This window comes from Leishmania infantum, chromosome 33 (genome assembly GCF_000002875.2).
Source record: "Leishmania infantum JPCM5 genome chromosome 33".
Classification (NCBI taxonomy): domain Eukaryota; phylum Euglenozoa; class Kinetoplastea; order Trypanosomatida; family Trypanosomatidae; genus Leishmania; species Leishmania infantum.
This window is the reverse complement of record NC_009417.2, coordinates 504,229-519,043: the sequence shown is the minus strand read 5'-3', so window position 1 is coordinate 519,043 and position 14,815 is coordinate 504,229. Positions and strand designations below refer to the sequence as shown.

General features: G+C 57.2%; 3 protein-coding genes across 3 annotated transcripts; all 3 read right to left on the bottom strand.

Annotated features, from left to right (window-relative positions):
* Positions 1 to 3,009: 3,009 nt before the first annotated feature.
* MPK11 (putative map kinase) lies at positions 3,010 to 4,236 on the bottom strand (the record flags this gene model as incomplete). The annotated part of the gene is made up of 1 exon (XM_001468192.1): positions 3,010 to 4,236. The coding sequence occupies one exon, from the start codon at positions 4,234 to 4,236 to the stop codon at positions 3,010 to 3,012; it is 1,227 nt and encodes a 408-aa protein (XP_001468229.1).
* Positions 4,237 to 6,097: 1,861 nt separating this feature from the next.
* On the bottom strand, positions 6,098 to 7,372 carry LINJ_33_1460 (conserved hypothetical protein; the record flags this gene model as incomplete). Its single annotated transcript, XM_001468191.1, has 1 exon — positions 6,098 to 7,372. The coding sequence occupies one exon, from the start codon at positions 7,370 to 7,372 to the stop codon at positions 6,098 to 6,100; it is 1,275 nt and encodes a 424-aa protein (XP_001468228.1).
* Positions 7,373 to 8,020: 648 nt separating this feature from the next.
* LINJ_33_1450 (conserved hypothetical protein) lies at positions 8,021 to 9,415 on the bottom strand (the record flags this gene model as incomplete). The annotated part of the gene is made up of 1 exon (XM_001468190.1): positions 8,021 to 9,415. One exon carries the CDS (start codon positions 9,413 to 9,415, stop codon positions 8,021 to 8,023), a length of 1,395 nt encoding a protein of 464 aa, XP_001468227.1.
* Between the last annotated feature and the right edge of the window lie 5,400 nt (positions 9,416 to 14,815).

The following is a 14,815-nucleotide window of genomic DNA, read 5'->3' as shown; positions in this document are numbered from 1 at the left end:
AGTAGTGGCACATCGCTCTGACCTCCCCACATCGTAAGCACTTGGCCCTGCCACGACCAGCAGTGGCTCGGCATTGGCAGGGGATAGAGGAGCGGCCTGGCTTCTCCCACGAAAGAGCGAGTATTGGATCCCAAGAGCTCGCTGAGGCGCTACGCCGTCATCAGGGCACATATAACAACAAATCAACCTTTGACGCATTCAGCGCCAGATGAACCCGGCTCTCCCGATTGAAGACACGACTTCACGAATATGTCGACTGTCGCCCGTAAGAGAGAGGCAGATGGAAACGACCAGCACAAAAAAAGAAGCAATAATAAAGTACGTAGGCCTCAATCGCGGCTGCGTTTCACGGCTTCCCCTATTCTCACACGCCAACACTCTCCACCATCACTGCCCTTTCCCTCCCATCTGCTCTCTCTCATGCCTTTCCTCTGATCTGTTTCTACGAAGAGTAAGAAGTGGAAAAAACAAAAACAAATGAAGCTTCCACGTCGGGGTAGGCCCGCAGTACGCGAGCGGGAGGGAATTGCAGGCGTGCGGGGAGGGGGGGATGTGCTGAAGGAAAATGCGGCCCCTGAAGAAACAGCACTACCACACCACTTTCTTATGCGAATGCAGAAAGCAAAACAACAACAACAAAAAAAAGGACAGAGGAACGGCAGGATGAAAAACCAGAGAGCGAAAGGACACACCGGCAACACACGGGTACAACGCCCTCCCCCTTCACCCACACGGGAAGAGGGCTACACGTCGAACGAAGATAACAGCACGACAAAGAAATCAGCGAAATCGCCACTGGAATAGAGACATAGGGCAAAAAGAAAAGGAAGAGGGGAGGGGAGGGTGTGCGAAAAAAAAAACGGGAAACATCTCTCAGCATGTCTATCGCTACATATATATATATCGTAGGAGGAGTACAGCCCCTCTCAAAAGGACGAAGAAAAATTAGAGAACGGTATAAAACCCCATGATCCGACTCAACCCCGCAACCCAGCTCAAGAACATATACGTCTAACGTGAGCCATGCACGAGCAGTGAGCAGTGAAACCATAGAAGGAACGAAAAATTGCCGAGGTAGAGGGGGGAGGAGAATCAAAAAAAAAGAGACAAGGGATACTCTTGCGAAACAGATGACGAGAGGTACAGACACGATACAGCATCACCAAAGGCGCAGAGAAACCTTCCTCCCTCTTCCGTGCCTCCCTCTATCCACGTACACAAACACATCGGCACACACACACACACAGTCATAGAAGCTGGCGCATGCGGATGAACATGAGCCACAACAACACAGAAAGAGCGAGAGTGAGCCGCACGACAAACAAGGAAGAAGCAAAGAAGAGAGTAAATAGATGATCAAGCCCAACGCAGCAGCCGGGAAAAAAAAGCACGAGGAAACGTGAAACTAAACAGCAGCAGCGTAATGAGCCTTTGTTTTTTTTCTTTTTTTGTGTGTGGGTGGGGGGTGAGCAACACTTTTACTCTTCGTGTTCACGTTTCTTTGTTTTTTGTTCTTCTGTTTGTTCCCTTCATCTGTGTTTCTTCAACGGTAATCGCCTTAGAAAACCATGATCAGTCCAAGCATCGAGCGCCGAGCACAATTGTGTCTTCCTCACCACGTCGGACTTTGCTTCCCTTCAGATCGTTGAACACACACACACACACGCACGCACGCACGCACGCATACAGAAGAGTAGAGGAGGGGAGATGAAAGAAGGGTGGAGGAGAGGCGAAGAGAGAAAAGCAATAATATATATATATATATATAATGTCAAGACGAGGAAACGAGGGCGAGTAAGCCGAGAGAAGAGACAAAGTTTCGGAGGAGATACCGACAAGCCGCTCAAAAAAGGGGGACAAGCGCAGACACTATCACCACCGCAGACACAGACACAGACACACACATAAATATATGAATAAATATACAAGCGTGCCCCGCGAGAGACCTTCAAGAAGAATTTGAAAAGTAACGTATGCAAAGAGACACCGCAACACTACCACCGAAGAGAGAGCGTGAGGGAAAGAAAGAGGTGGAGGCCAGTGATGTCCATATGAGAGGCAGATACGAAAAGAGGGGGATGCGGACAAAGGGGCAGAAGCAAATCTGGTAAAACACACGACGGCTACACACAACCTTCCTGGACGCTCCGCGTTCTCATAGGCTGTGTGCGTGTGTGTGCATGTGCGTGGAGGAGGGCGGGGGATGTGACTTGAAGCAGGAGCAATCCCACGTTGTCTTTCTTACCTTACCTTCCTGTTTCTTGGTTGCTTCCCTTTGGAGTGTGGGAGCACACACCTCCATCAGCGTTGAGAGCAACATAAAGACACGGTGAGAGGCGTTTACAACCTTTCATCATGTTTTCAAGAGAACATGCGGGAGAGGGGCTGATAATTCTGAAAAAAAATATATATATATATATATAGAGGAAATAAAATTCAAAGTGACTTTATCATGATGCGCGGGGGGGGGGAAGGAGAGAGGGGGAGAGGGTGGAGGACGACGTCACTCATAAATACAAACAGAAACGCCGTCAAAACATACAGCAAACAGCATATATATATATATATATATATATAGCGGCCTTCACGACAGAAGCAGGTGATGATGCCTTCAAGTGTCTTCGCTCTTTCTGTGGAGGTTCGTGTCTGTGGGCTACGCCCTTCTTTCTCGTCTTATAGAGCATTCCGCGTCTCCCGTCCATGTCTCGCTTCTCTTCGTTACTTCTCTCCTAGGCGTGAATGTATGCGTGAGCATGCCAAGGAGTGCAGCCAAGGACAACCATGAGAGTGGCAGAGGAGTGCAAACTGCAAAGAAGGATGCCAGAGAGGCCAAAAAGTGGTTACAGCATTATTATGCAAGATAGGGTAGCTTGCATTATTCCCCCCTCTCTCTTGCTGCGGCGCCTTCACCTCTGCTCCTGGACATCCGCTGCGTCTCCCACTTGCACCCTCTCGCCCCTCTTTGTGTTGCACGTCACTCTCCGTACTTTACACGTGCCGCCAGTCGTTTCAGACTTGCTCGCGGTCAAAATTGCCGTCTGCCACGTTCTCGGGAATGTTCTTCTCAATCGTCTGCTGCGCCGAGCGGCCCTCGCCCTCTGTTGCCACGCTCGGTGCGGCCACGCTGGGGGTGTTGAAGGCGCTGTACATGGTCGTTGCCCGCATCGAGGATGGATGTTCATTGTGAAACTTGACACTCTCCTCGTAGATGGCGCGCTTCACATCCACTATCGTCTTCTGCTCGTTCTCGTCAAAGCGGAAGAGAGCGTAGCTGAGGTTATCATCCGCGTCATCGTGCAGCTGCTCCAGGAACGGGTGACGCATCGCCTGCAGCACCGTGATTCGCCGCTTCGGGTTGAAGACCAGCATGTGGCGCAGCAGGTCGAGCGCCTCTGGAGACGCCGTCGGGTAGCGCTGGCGCCAATCAGCTTGCGGTCGGTGACTCTTCTTCTTGAGGTACTTCTGCGCAGCAGACGATCCTACGGAGTTGATGTCTTCTTCAGATGGCGTACCGATCACATCGACTATCTTGTCCAGCTGGTTCACCCGGTCCTTTCCCTGGAAGAGCGGCCGAGAGCCGAGTAGCTCGCCGAGGATGCAGCCGATGCCCCACACATCAATCTGCGCTGAGTAGTCCTTGTCCTCCATCACCAATTCCGGCGCACGGTACCAGCGCATCGTCACGTAGTCCGTCATGTACTCTCCCTGATCGTTTTCCTCCTTCGCCAGGCCGAAGTCACAAATCTTCAAGTCGCAGTTCGTGTTGACCAGAATGTTCGCCGGCGTAATATCGCGGTGGATAACGCCGGCGCTGTGAATAATGTGCAGCGCACGCAGTGCCTGGTAGATGAAGAACTGAATGTGCGCCTCCGTCAGCTCCTGCCCACTGCGCAGCACCTGCTTCAGGTCGGTTTCCATAATATCCATTACGATGTAGAAGTGGTCAAAGTTTTCCGGGTCCTCCGGGGTGAGGATGTTGCGCAGGCCAATGATGTTGTCGTCATTGAAGTGCGCCAGCAGCTTGATCTCGCGCAGAATGCGCTTCGCCAGAATAACTTCTTCAAAGATTTCCTTGTTCACGCGCTTCATGGCGACAAGGCGGTTGTCGCTCTTGGTGTCACGCGCGCGAATCACAACGCCATAGGATCCGGCGCCGATGATGCGCTCCAGAAGGTAGCGGTCATCCAGGCGGCAGACCTCCGCCTGCAGCTCCGCTAATGACTTGGTGGCCGGCATCTTTGCGTTGCGCACTAAGCTGCAATGTACGATTCCGCGACCTTCGAAACTCAGCTACGCCCAAAGGGGACGGGGGAGGGGGGCAGGGAGGACAAAGATCAGAGTCGACGGTGCGTACACACACACACGCTGAACACACACTGAACACAAGCCAGTCAACCGATTCGTGGCACGGCTGCGATGGCGGGAGGAAAAAAGGTGTGCGTGTGCGGGCGGTGCTGGTGCTGGGAAGAGGCAAAGAAGCAAATCAACAAGTCGACAAATCGATCGAGGAAATAGATGGAATGGGCGGAGGGGGAGCGTCCGCGGGAGGCCGAGGTAGCGCGGATGGGTGCAAACAGGTCTACAAATGTGGGTGTGCGTATGTCTGTTTGGGGTGTGCAGGTTTATGGAAGGGGGAGAGCGATGAAGTGCAGTGCGCCAGCGTGAGCCCCTGCGTGTGTGTATATTGAACAAGTAAAGGGGTCGGAAGTGGGGGAGAGGGGAGAGGCAAGAACGAAGAAAAGAAAGAGAAGGCAACGTTGAGGATTCCTTCCGTGTTGGCGGGGATGTTTATGTGGGCGGGGTCGGGGAGGGTGGAGGTCACGTAGGATCCCCAGCGTGTGCGTAACACCGCCACGGGAGAGACAAGTGGAGCACAGCACTGCTCCCGAAAAAAAAAAACGAAAGAAGAAACACAGAGCACAAGCGTGGCGGGTCTCGAGAGGGAGGCACCGAATCACCCAACGAAAACACTAGAAAGGGAGGAGAGGGAGATGGGGATGGGGAACGGCCCGTGATGCTCAAGTGCAAAAAGATGCTGTGGATGTCTCGGTGGTGACACCGTCCTTTCCAGCGGTTTGTATGAGTGAGGTTAGTGCGAGAAGGCTTGCGTGTGTATCGAAAATCTGTACAGCGATGAAGGCTAGGGTGCGTGATGGTCGTAAGTGAGCAGTTTGGGTGGGTTAGGGAAGAAGGGGGCTCGGCAATCGCTAAAGATGAAACCAGCTGTCCTTAGGCAGGTGACGGGCTGTGCCGAGGAGTGAGGGGTGGGAGAACGGGAGTGCTTACACGTTGTGCCCCCCCCTTAGTTTTCCTTTCCCTACATGCAACTATTTGTTTGCTTCCTATTGCAACAGTTTACGGGCTGTAACGACACTGATATGGCAGTGATGGCAGTAGTGGCGGGGACGCGGTGAAGATGCGAGCGCGGAACTAAGACAATTTCTATGATAGGTGTTTGCTCGTTGTCGTTGTTCTCGATAATGCTCCCTCAGTGCGGGGGGGGTCGGGGAGGGGGGGGGGGGCAGGCAAGCCGCAGAGCAGGGACAGAAACAGGTAGAGAAATAGATATTTTTTGCTGCTTGAGAGTCAAACGATGAAAGGGAAAGATGTGGCATATCAAGAGGTAACTTGCATTGCAGCGGCGACGGAGTGGCGCTGGCGGTAGCTGGTGATTGCGACGCCCTCGAGATACGCACAGACGGAGCGCGCCGCCTTTTCAGCCCTCTCTTGCATTTTTTCGATCGACGGCAGCATGTGCAGCAGCCGTGCCTGAAGGACGAAGGAGTCGGTGTAGCTTTCATCTCTTGCAGATCACGCATGCATCTTCACTCTCACTTACAGCTGTGTGCTTTGTATCGCTTACAAGTCTTTTACGTGAGTGAATCGCACGGCCCCATACCACGGTTTACGAACGGCACGTACACGCCATACGCACGCAGGCCACCGCCGGCCATCATCACGTCACAAAATGCACATTTGGTGCTTTCCGTGTGCTTGCGCGTGTGCCATGTGCCTCATATGGCGATATGTGGCGTAGCTCTTGCGCTGCCATGGAGAGAGCACGACGCTTGCGCTCTTTTCCCTTCATGGCAGTACTCTAATCCGAGTCGCTTGATGTGTCTAGCGGAACGCGACGGACGGTGCTCGTCCGAGACGACGGCGGCAGCGTCACGGGAACTCTGTCTGGGCTGGCGCTCTTCTGGCGCAGCGTCTTCGTTGCTGGCTCCGCTGCGGTGCATGTCGCTGGCTGTGGTGGGGACGGGACTCGTGGAGCGGCTGTCGGTGCTGCAGTACTAGCAGAAGTCGGCTTCGTCGTCTTTTCCGAGGGGGAGCGGCGCTTCTTGGAAGTGGCGGTTATGCGTGTCTCCTCCTCCCCTGCATGCTTCGGCTCAGGAACTGGGGGCTGCGATGCCGCGGACTGGGCGCTGTACAACTGCGCCAGCGGCTGCGCGCCTTCCTCGTCATCGTAGCCGTCGATGCTGCTAAGACTGCGGCGCGTTGGCGGAGGCGGCGCCACTACTGTCTCTGTCTTGCTGCGGAGCGAGCCACGCTTGCTGTTGTGGCGACTGCTCTCAGCAGATGTTGACGGCTCCATCACTGGGGAGGTACGCGAGGAAGTGTGCGACTGGGAGCTCCTGTACGCCGCCATCAGCGGCGCATCGTCGGTGTCCGCCGACTCGACCCTTGCATTCAAAGTGGGGGATGATTTTTGCCGGTGCTGCTGCTGCGCTGCCTGTGCCGCGCCGTCGTCCTGGCGCTTCCGCTTCTTGCTGGGCTGCTCTGTTTGTGCTACAGTAGAAACGCTCGGGGCCGCACCCCCGTAGACGTGCTCCTCTGCGGCCGACTCGCGCGCCGCCTTGCGCTCCTTCTTGGACAAGTTCGCCTTCTGGGCAGGCGGCATGGCTGGTTGCGCTAGGGGTTCTGCCGCAGAGGCCTCACGCGGCAAGCCGGGCTTCTTAACGGGCTGCTGCTGCTGATGCGGTTGGTGAGGCTTCGCTGGTGCCGCACTCTTTATCTTTTTGTCGGTGTTACTGTCAGCGCTGTTCTGATGACCATTGCTTGCAGCTGAGAGTTCTGCTCTGGCTGGTGGTGCAGCTGCTGACGCCACAGTGCCGCCGCGGGTCTCGCGAACAAGAACCACGGTGTACCGCTGTCCAGGGGTGACAACGATTGAGCCCTCGGCGTCAATGGGCAGAAGCACGTGGCCGGACTGCACCTCCCGCAGCCCCATCACAGGCGCAGAACAGCGGTTATTGTTGTGGGGGTTGGCGCCACTGTTGCTGCTGCTGCCGAAAGCGCACAATGGGTTGAAGGTGTTGCGTACATCCGACGGCAGCCGGATGGCTAGCTCATCCACGTAAATGATGGACATCTGGGTACAAGAAGAGAGAGGCAGACAGGGACAAGTATATATATATATATATATACAACGGTAAGTCAACGCTGTAATGTACTAGGCTGCAGATGATCACGTCACGCGCAATCACACATAGACTCAATGAAGAAAACAATTTTAGCAGACTTACCCGTTGAGAAGGAATGCCAAAGAGTGGGCAAGGAGAAGGGCAAGAGTTTGATTGAGAACAGTGGTGAAGGCTATGAGAGAGAGAGAGGTCGCAGCGCTGTGTGCCTGTGCGACCGCGCTAGGACGACGATGCTGCAGAAAGAAAACATAGTAATATATATATATATGTTGAGGAAGGCAACTGCTTTCCTCCCCGTCTGCTGCATACATATGCAACAAAAAAAAGTGTGCGTATGTGTGCATGTGGGGATGGAGAGACGGAAGCACAGCAGAGGAGCTACATACGTGTTGCTCTTTTTTTTTCTTGGTGTGTGAGCGTTTCTTGTTGCCCCTTTCCCCGTGTCTGTCTAGTGGCTGGGGGAGAAGAAGGGGAGACGAAGTGGCCAAGACATTACTCACGGATGGCTCAACGCTACGAGATGCGACGCCCCAGGGTACGCGCAGGGGAGAGTACGATAAGGCGTGCGCGCTTAGAGTGCGCACGAGATTCGCACCTCAACTTTCTTGCGCGCCGCCCGCGACGTCACGTAGTAACCACGTTGCCGCCACGCGCGAGCCTCCCTTCACCACCGTCACGAGAGACTCTAGAGAGTTGGTGTTAGACGGGCCAAAGGTCTTGGCCATGCCACGGCTGCTTTGACGCATGGCGCCTGGCCCGTGCGAAACCCTCGCTGAACACACATAGGAGGAGCTGGGTGTTGGCAACGACACCAACCCCGGGTGCGCCGGCTCGACCAAGCATCGCGTGTCCGCTGCCCTGCACCACACCGCGTTTCCCGAGGGCCGTGGCAGCGTCGCCATCCAGCCCTTCGCTCCTCCTACTGGCCCAGCCAGGCGAGCCTCCAGTTGCTGCGGATTCAGAATACCGCGACTGCTGCCATTGCAGCCATTTGTGAAAACCACAGTGGAGTAGAGCGTGTGATAAGGGTGCGAAGACGTCGGAGAAGCAGCAGCGGTAGCATATGACGGCGTCAGAACGGCGCTATTTGAGGCAGCGTAGCTAAGCCGCGGCAACACCACTGCCCGCAATCGCCGATGCAGTTCTTCGGCAAACCACTGCCCTGTGTGGGTCGCGCAGTGGTTGCCCAGGCTGGGGTGCAGCCACAGCGCATCGAGGCCGTCGAGCAGGAGCAGTCGCTGCCGCTGCAGCCGCCAGGTGCGCTGTGGAAAGTTTCCACGGAAAGGAGAAACCGATGAGGAGGAAGACACCGCGGTGCGTGGAGAGCGACGCCGCTTCTGCCCTCGCGCTGTCGTGGCCGAAGAACCACAGGACAACTGTAATGATGAGGGTTGCTGCTGCGACGCTACAAGAGGTGCAGGAGGAACGATAGAGGGGGCTGCATCTGCGAAGGTCGTGCCCGCGGATGGCGCCAATGCCGCATCGCCGCTGAGGTGCTCAAGGAAGGCGAGAAGCTCATTGGGGGAACGCACAACACAGAAGTGGATGTGCTGCTCGGCGTAGTCTCTCTGCTGCTGCCGTCGGTGCTCCGATGCATGGTAGTGCGCAGGCCCGGTAACAAAGGCTTCTCCTTGCCTATCTAGGGTTGAAGAGGAGTCAAAGGGGGCAACAAGCTCCTCCACCCAACTCCGCACATCGGGTGACAGCAGCGAGGGTGACGGCGGCGCTGCTGTGAGCTGATGCGTCGTGCTGCTAGCACCGGCCCCGCTCACCAGACACACATAAAGATCCCATTCCTCCATCGCAGTCACAGGCGAGGCACCGGTTGAGTCTGCCCAAGTGTCGGCGACCTCCCCCTCACTGCACAGGCCTTCATCATCCTTCTTTGCATGTGCCTCATCATCATACGTGTGCGTGGATCTCGGCGTCTCCACTGCCCACTTCGACGCCAGCTCCAGCTCGTCATGGTACCACTGCCGGCACATCGTCATGCGCCGCACGTAGGCCGCGCCAACACGACGAAGTAGCCACGACTTGCCGGACAGGGGCGGCCCGTAGAGCTCGTGGAGACCACCAACAGGGAGGCCACCAATGGCCGACTCGGTGCCGCTCCCAGCGTCGCTGCCAGAGACACCTCCACATACACCCGCCACGCTGAGGAGAGAGTCAAGCTCAGGAACAGAGGTGGAGAGGTGCTGCCACGGGGAAAAGGCACCGTAGACGTCTTGCAGCGGCGCCGCAGACAGCTGCATACGTAGTATGCGCTCCCGCGCCGCTGCGTCAGCCATGGCTTCCCACGCAGCGGCTGCGCTCTGAATCCGCACCCACACGAAGCACGTGCGGCACGTTGTGTGCTTGTGTAGGACAGGCACCTTCGCGACTTGTGCAGGTGAGTGAGACGTAGAGCTGAGGTGTTGCATGTGTATGGAAAGAGTAGCGGAGGAGCGAGAAAGAAGCTGAATCAAGTGCGAAGGGCACACATCGCGCACATGTGCTTAGAAGGAGGGGAGGAGTTCATCCGAGCAACAGCGGCTTGCACGCTTGTGCATCAGTGAGGGGGGGGGCGAGTAAAAGAGGCGAGGAGAGAAGACGAGGAGGGCCGGCACTGTTCTCTCGCAGTGACTTGAATACCTTTGCTGATGCACTGTTTCGCAGCAGCAGCGCAAGCGCCACCTTTATGAGCAAGTTGCCGAGTAAATTGAAGGGGTGGACAAGAAACCGTAAAAGCTGAGGTAACTTCTTGTGGGAAGCACAGGAGCTCATTTCGGCATAGCACACATACACGTTGGTGCTGCGCGCACATGTGCACGCACGCGCAAGCGAGGCAGTGCGCCCACCGTCTGAGACGCGTCGGGAAATGAGTGCCAGGATATCAGTGAGAAAACCAAAAGTGTGCAGTAGCGCATCCAATGATAAGAAAAGGAATACTGTACAGGGGAAGGAGGTAAGGGCAACATGTGCGCCATCCTAACGTGATGTTCATGCACCGTACAGAGCAGCAGCACAAAATGAGCACAATCCCAGCTGAAGCGTGGCGTAGGAGGGAGGGGGAAGGGGGACGAGCAACGAAAGGGAGCAAAGATAAAGGGAGACACCACAGCGGACTCATCACAAACACACACATAAACGCGGAAAAACACGCATGCAGCCCCGCCTCTCCTTTTTCACTTGATCTTTTTTTTCATTGAACCTCTTTTCTGTGAAGAACGCCACTTCCACCTCCGACTCGGTCGTACACTTCCAATGCAACACGGGCCACTACGTAGGCGCTTAAGGAGGGGTAGGGCCATACTTGATACGCGACCTGCCAGTCCAACTGTCCAAACAGACCGCCACCGAGCAAGACGGCGGCCAAGGCAAAGCAACGGGTCAACTGCGCAGCGTCCTCGGACGCGTATCCGGGAGCAGCGAGCATGCCCTCCGTGCGCGAACCTACACCACCACAGTGCTCATTCACCTCTATGTCATCAAGGGGTGCGTCATGTAATGGGACTGCGGCTGGGGCGGTGAAGAGGTCCACCGCTGTGCTCATGGCCGGCTGCTTCTGACGATCACGCTGCAGCGAGGTAGTGAGGAGCGTTGCCCACGTCGAAATAGGGAGGGGCCATGTTAGGGCGACAGCAAGTGCGGAGACAAGGGTCATGCCCGCTCGCGAGACGGGCAGCACAGGTGCACCCAGTAGAAAGAAGATAACACACCAGGCGACCGCATCTTCGAAGAAGCGCACGGGGGCGCTTCTGGCCGCACGCCGTCGGTGCTGTGCTTTGTGGCGGGCTGATGGCATTCGGATGGACGCAATGATGAGATGAGGACTTCCGAAGGCAGTGCGAGGGTGTTTCTTGGCGCGCACGTGCGGCCCGTGCGTGCGCAAGACGTGCGGGCTTTTGGAGAGAAAGGGGGACAAGTGGGAGGGACAGGTGAGGGGTAGACCAAGAACAATACAAAGGATTTCCCAGGAGAGCACGTTGGAAGGAGAAAGAGGTGGGAGGGGTGAGAAGGCCCATGCCAGAGTCACGGCACGCTTCCGAGCGACGGAGAGTTGTGGCGTGGCATACACGTGCACACGCGTCCGCGCGCGGAGATGACGAAGGTCGCTGCGCTTCGCGCACCAAAGCACTACCTTTGCCTGCACCCAGGCTTTGGGGCTTTGTAGCAGGAGGAGACCGTCTTCGCGGCCGCCACTGTAGCCTCTACACTGTGCCCGCCATGCAGGAGAGCAATGCGTTTTCGACGCAGAGCGCACAACATGTCTGCGCGCGAGAGGCTTTCGCGCGGGGTACAGTGCGCATCCAGCAGCGGCGTACGCCGTGCCAGGAGAGCCGGAAGTGCGGCGTAGAGTCGACATCGTGCAAAGAGGGCAGATAGTCGCTTTTACGCGTCGCTGTGGTCCTCGCCATCCCTACTGAGTCAAACGACCCGGCACGCCCTCGCTGCAATGACGGCAGCCGACTTATCGGTTCCGGTGAGGCGTGGCAGTGCGCACTGCGCGAGCGGATTCGTAAAAGGTAGTTTGGCGCCGTTGCTGCGATTGGCTGCCGAAACCGCCACTGTAACGACAGCAGAGGCGACGGTGTCATACTGTTGGCGGCAGACCCGCCGTAGCCCCGACCGCGGTTGCTGCAGCGCGGCTCGGGGGCATAGGCCTAGACACCGGGCCACTGATGCGCTTCTCAGTAGAACAACCCAGGTGCGAGGAGCCAGGATGCGGCGAAAAGAGCTGAGGCCGCGCGGTGACCGAGGCGAGCGAAGGGATGGAGCAGCTCGCGTGCCATCTTCTGCATGACTGAAGTTCAGCAGACCCCCGGTGAGCGCGTCCAGATCCGCCATAGCGGCCTCCACCGTTGTTATGACCCACTTTGCGGTGAAGTGACGCGTCATCGTGACTAGCAAGTCGATTTTACTTCGCAGCAAGAAGCTGCTCATGCTCTCGGTGAACTCCGTCAGATGCAACATGGCGGATATGATCCCGTGAAGGTCAACTTCACCGTTGAGAATGCGCAACCACCGATACACCGAGGCATTAGGGCACGCGGTATTGAGGGTGTCCTCATCTGCTTCGGCAGATACCAGCGTCAGACACCCACTGAATCTGTCACACACGCCCGCCTTGTCGCGCTGCCGTTCAGTGGTGCGCTGTGGTTAGAGGAAGCGATGATCATGCCCACCTCGGGTTGCTTCGCGTACCCCAGGGCACCCTCTATCGCGCCGCACCGCAGGCGCAGCGACAGGCCCAGCGTGGTGCCACACACTGTGGAGAGCAACACGAAGCCTGAGTTGAGCGGCGACGGTTGCGCACTTGCCACAACACGTGCAGTGCGCTGCAGCCGGTGCGAGGCGCTTTACCAGCGGAGCTGATAGAGCGGGATAACGGTCGCAACACGTCTGCCCCGCAAAAGCTCTTTCACATCCTCGCATGTCGGCCACACCTCCAGTGGAATTTCAACAATCTCCCGCAGGCACTGGGGTGACCAGCCCGGATAGAGGTGCTGTTCTTCGACTTAATTTACCTCCTCATTCGCGGCGGAGTGGCACGCCGCGCTCACGCTGTAAAGGCGAGAGGAGCTTACGCTTCGTTCCCTCTTGTGTGACGCGGACCCTGCCGTCAGTGGTGCTGGTGCGCTGTCCCCGCAGCGACATCGCGGGAGCGTTCTTGTGGAGCAGATGCCACTCATCCACCTTTTCACCGCCGTTTTAGGGCCGTGCAACGTGCTGCGCATTGACAGCCAGAAGCAACTCTTCGAACATGCCAGGTCTGAAGGTGACGCTGCACAGGGCGGGATTGAACACCGGGTAGCCGCCGCTCTCGCCGGGGGTGTTTCCAGCTGCCGAAGAGCGACTGGCATCGGCTGTTGAGAGGCGGTTGGCGGACGCCAACAGGGCAGCGCTGCTTCCTGCTCCCCAGCGCGGCACAGGAACAGCACCGTTCATGTCGCTACAGTTGCCGCCCGGAGCGACTCCACTAATCCTGTTCCTGTTGCCTCGGTGCTGCAGCTGCTGCTGTTTGCATTACTTGTACCCGTAGGGGTAACAGTGAAGGCGCCCTTCACCACATGCCGCGGGAAATCGGGCAGCAGCGCCCCGACCACTTCGCACTCAGGCTCTACGAAGGCACGCAAACGACGACGCGTGGAGGTGGCGCCAGTAGTGGCGTCAAGACTCGCTTCGCCCAGCGCATCACCTGCTTCTGCTTCCTTGCGCTCATCAGACGTCCCCTTGTGCTCACCACCGGCAAGACTTAAGTCTTCAACCATTTCGAGCTTGTCATCGCCGCCAGGCTGCGACGCCTCGGTGTTGTCCTCATCGCGTGGCGGCGTCTTGAAGTGCTGCCTGCCACCACTGCCCGTCGTCTCTGCGTGTGATGCGGCAGCGATTGCGCTTTCTGCTGACAAAACATGATGCGCTGCTTCAACTGCAGGATAAGCTAGTTGAGATCCGTTGCCCGCTGCACGCACCCACTTTCAGAAAGGTAAATTTCTTTTTGCGGTACCGGCGCCGCTTGCCAGGGCGCCGGAGTGTCCCACTGATAAAGGCGGCTGGCGCGATCAACACCGTACCGCCCCGCGTCGGCGCCGATGGTCGGGGTGCGCTGCGGCCCGCTGTCGCGCGCGAAAAAGGCCGCATTGACCAGCTGCCGCTGGCAGCAAGTTCCTGAAGGACAATCCAATCGCACCCGACTTTCGCAGTACCTGTGAGCGGCGGTGGGCCGCCGTGAAAGACGGATATTTGCCGACCGCCCCACGCTCTGCTGGCGCTTCCCGGATGTTGTGAGGTGCCAGCATCAAAGCCAAGCACCGAGGCCGCGCCGGCGTAGTACTCCTTGCACTACAGCGAAGATTCCAGTTGTTGTAGCAGCGACCAACCGACAGACCCCTTTGCCAGCACATTACCCATACCTTCGACCTCTGCGGCACAACTTGCTGCAGCCGGCTTACCCCCCCCCCCACTGCCGCTGCCGAGCTGAGCTGCCCGCTGGAGAAGAACCCGGGCGCCGCCTCTCCTCTTCCACCCGAGACGCCGTCCAAAAACCATATGAGACGCAGCGTTGCGCATAGGCCACAAAAAGAGTACCATACCATCCCCACTGCATTCCACCCCTGCCACGGAACACTAACCAGGGACAACGATATGCACGGCACCGGAACCCTGGCACCTCCATCCCAAGCGTCAGCGGCACACAAAATTGTGATAGTGGTGCGCTCACTACTGCGCGCAGCGCAACAGGCATATGCCACTAGCAACATCATAGCGGCACTTGCTGGTACAACGCCCCAGGTGCCGGGAGAACGGAGTCCCTCCCCGAGGTCAGACACCCACGCCACCACTACCTCCACCATGGCATCAGAGAGTTCATACACGAAGGCGCCACGTGGCTTCTCAAACTGCCTATGGTG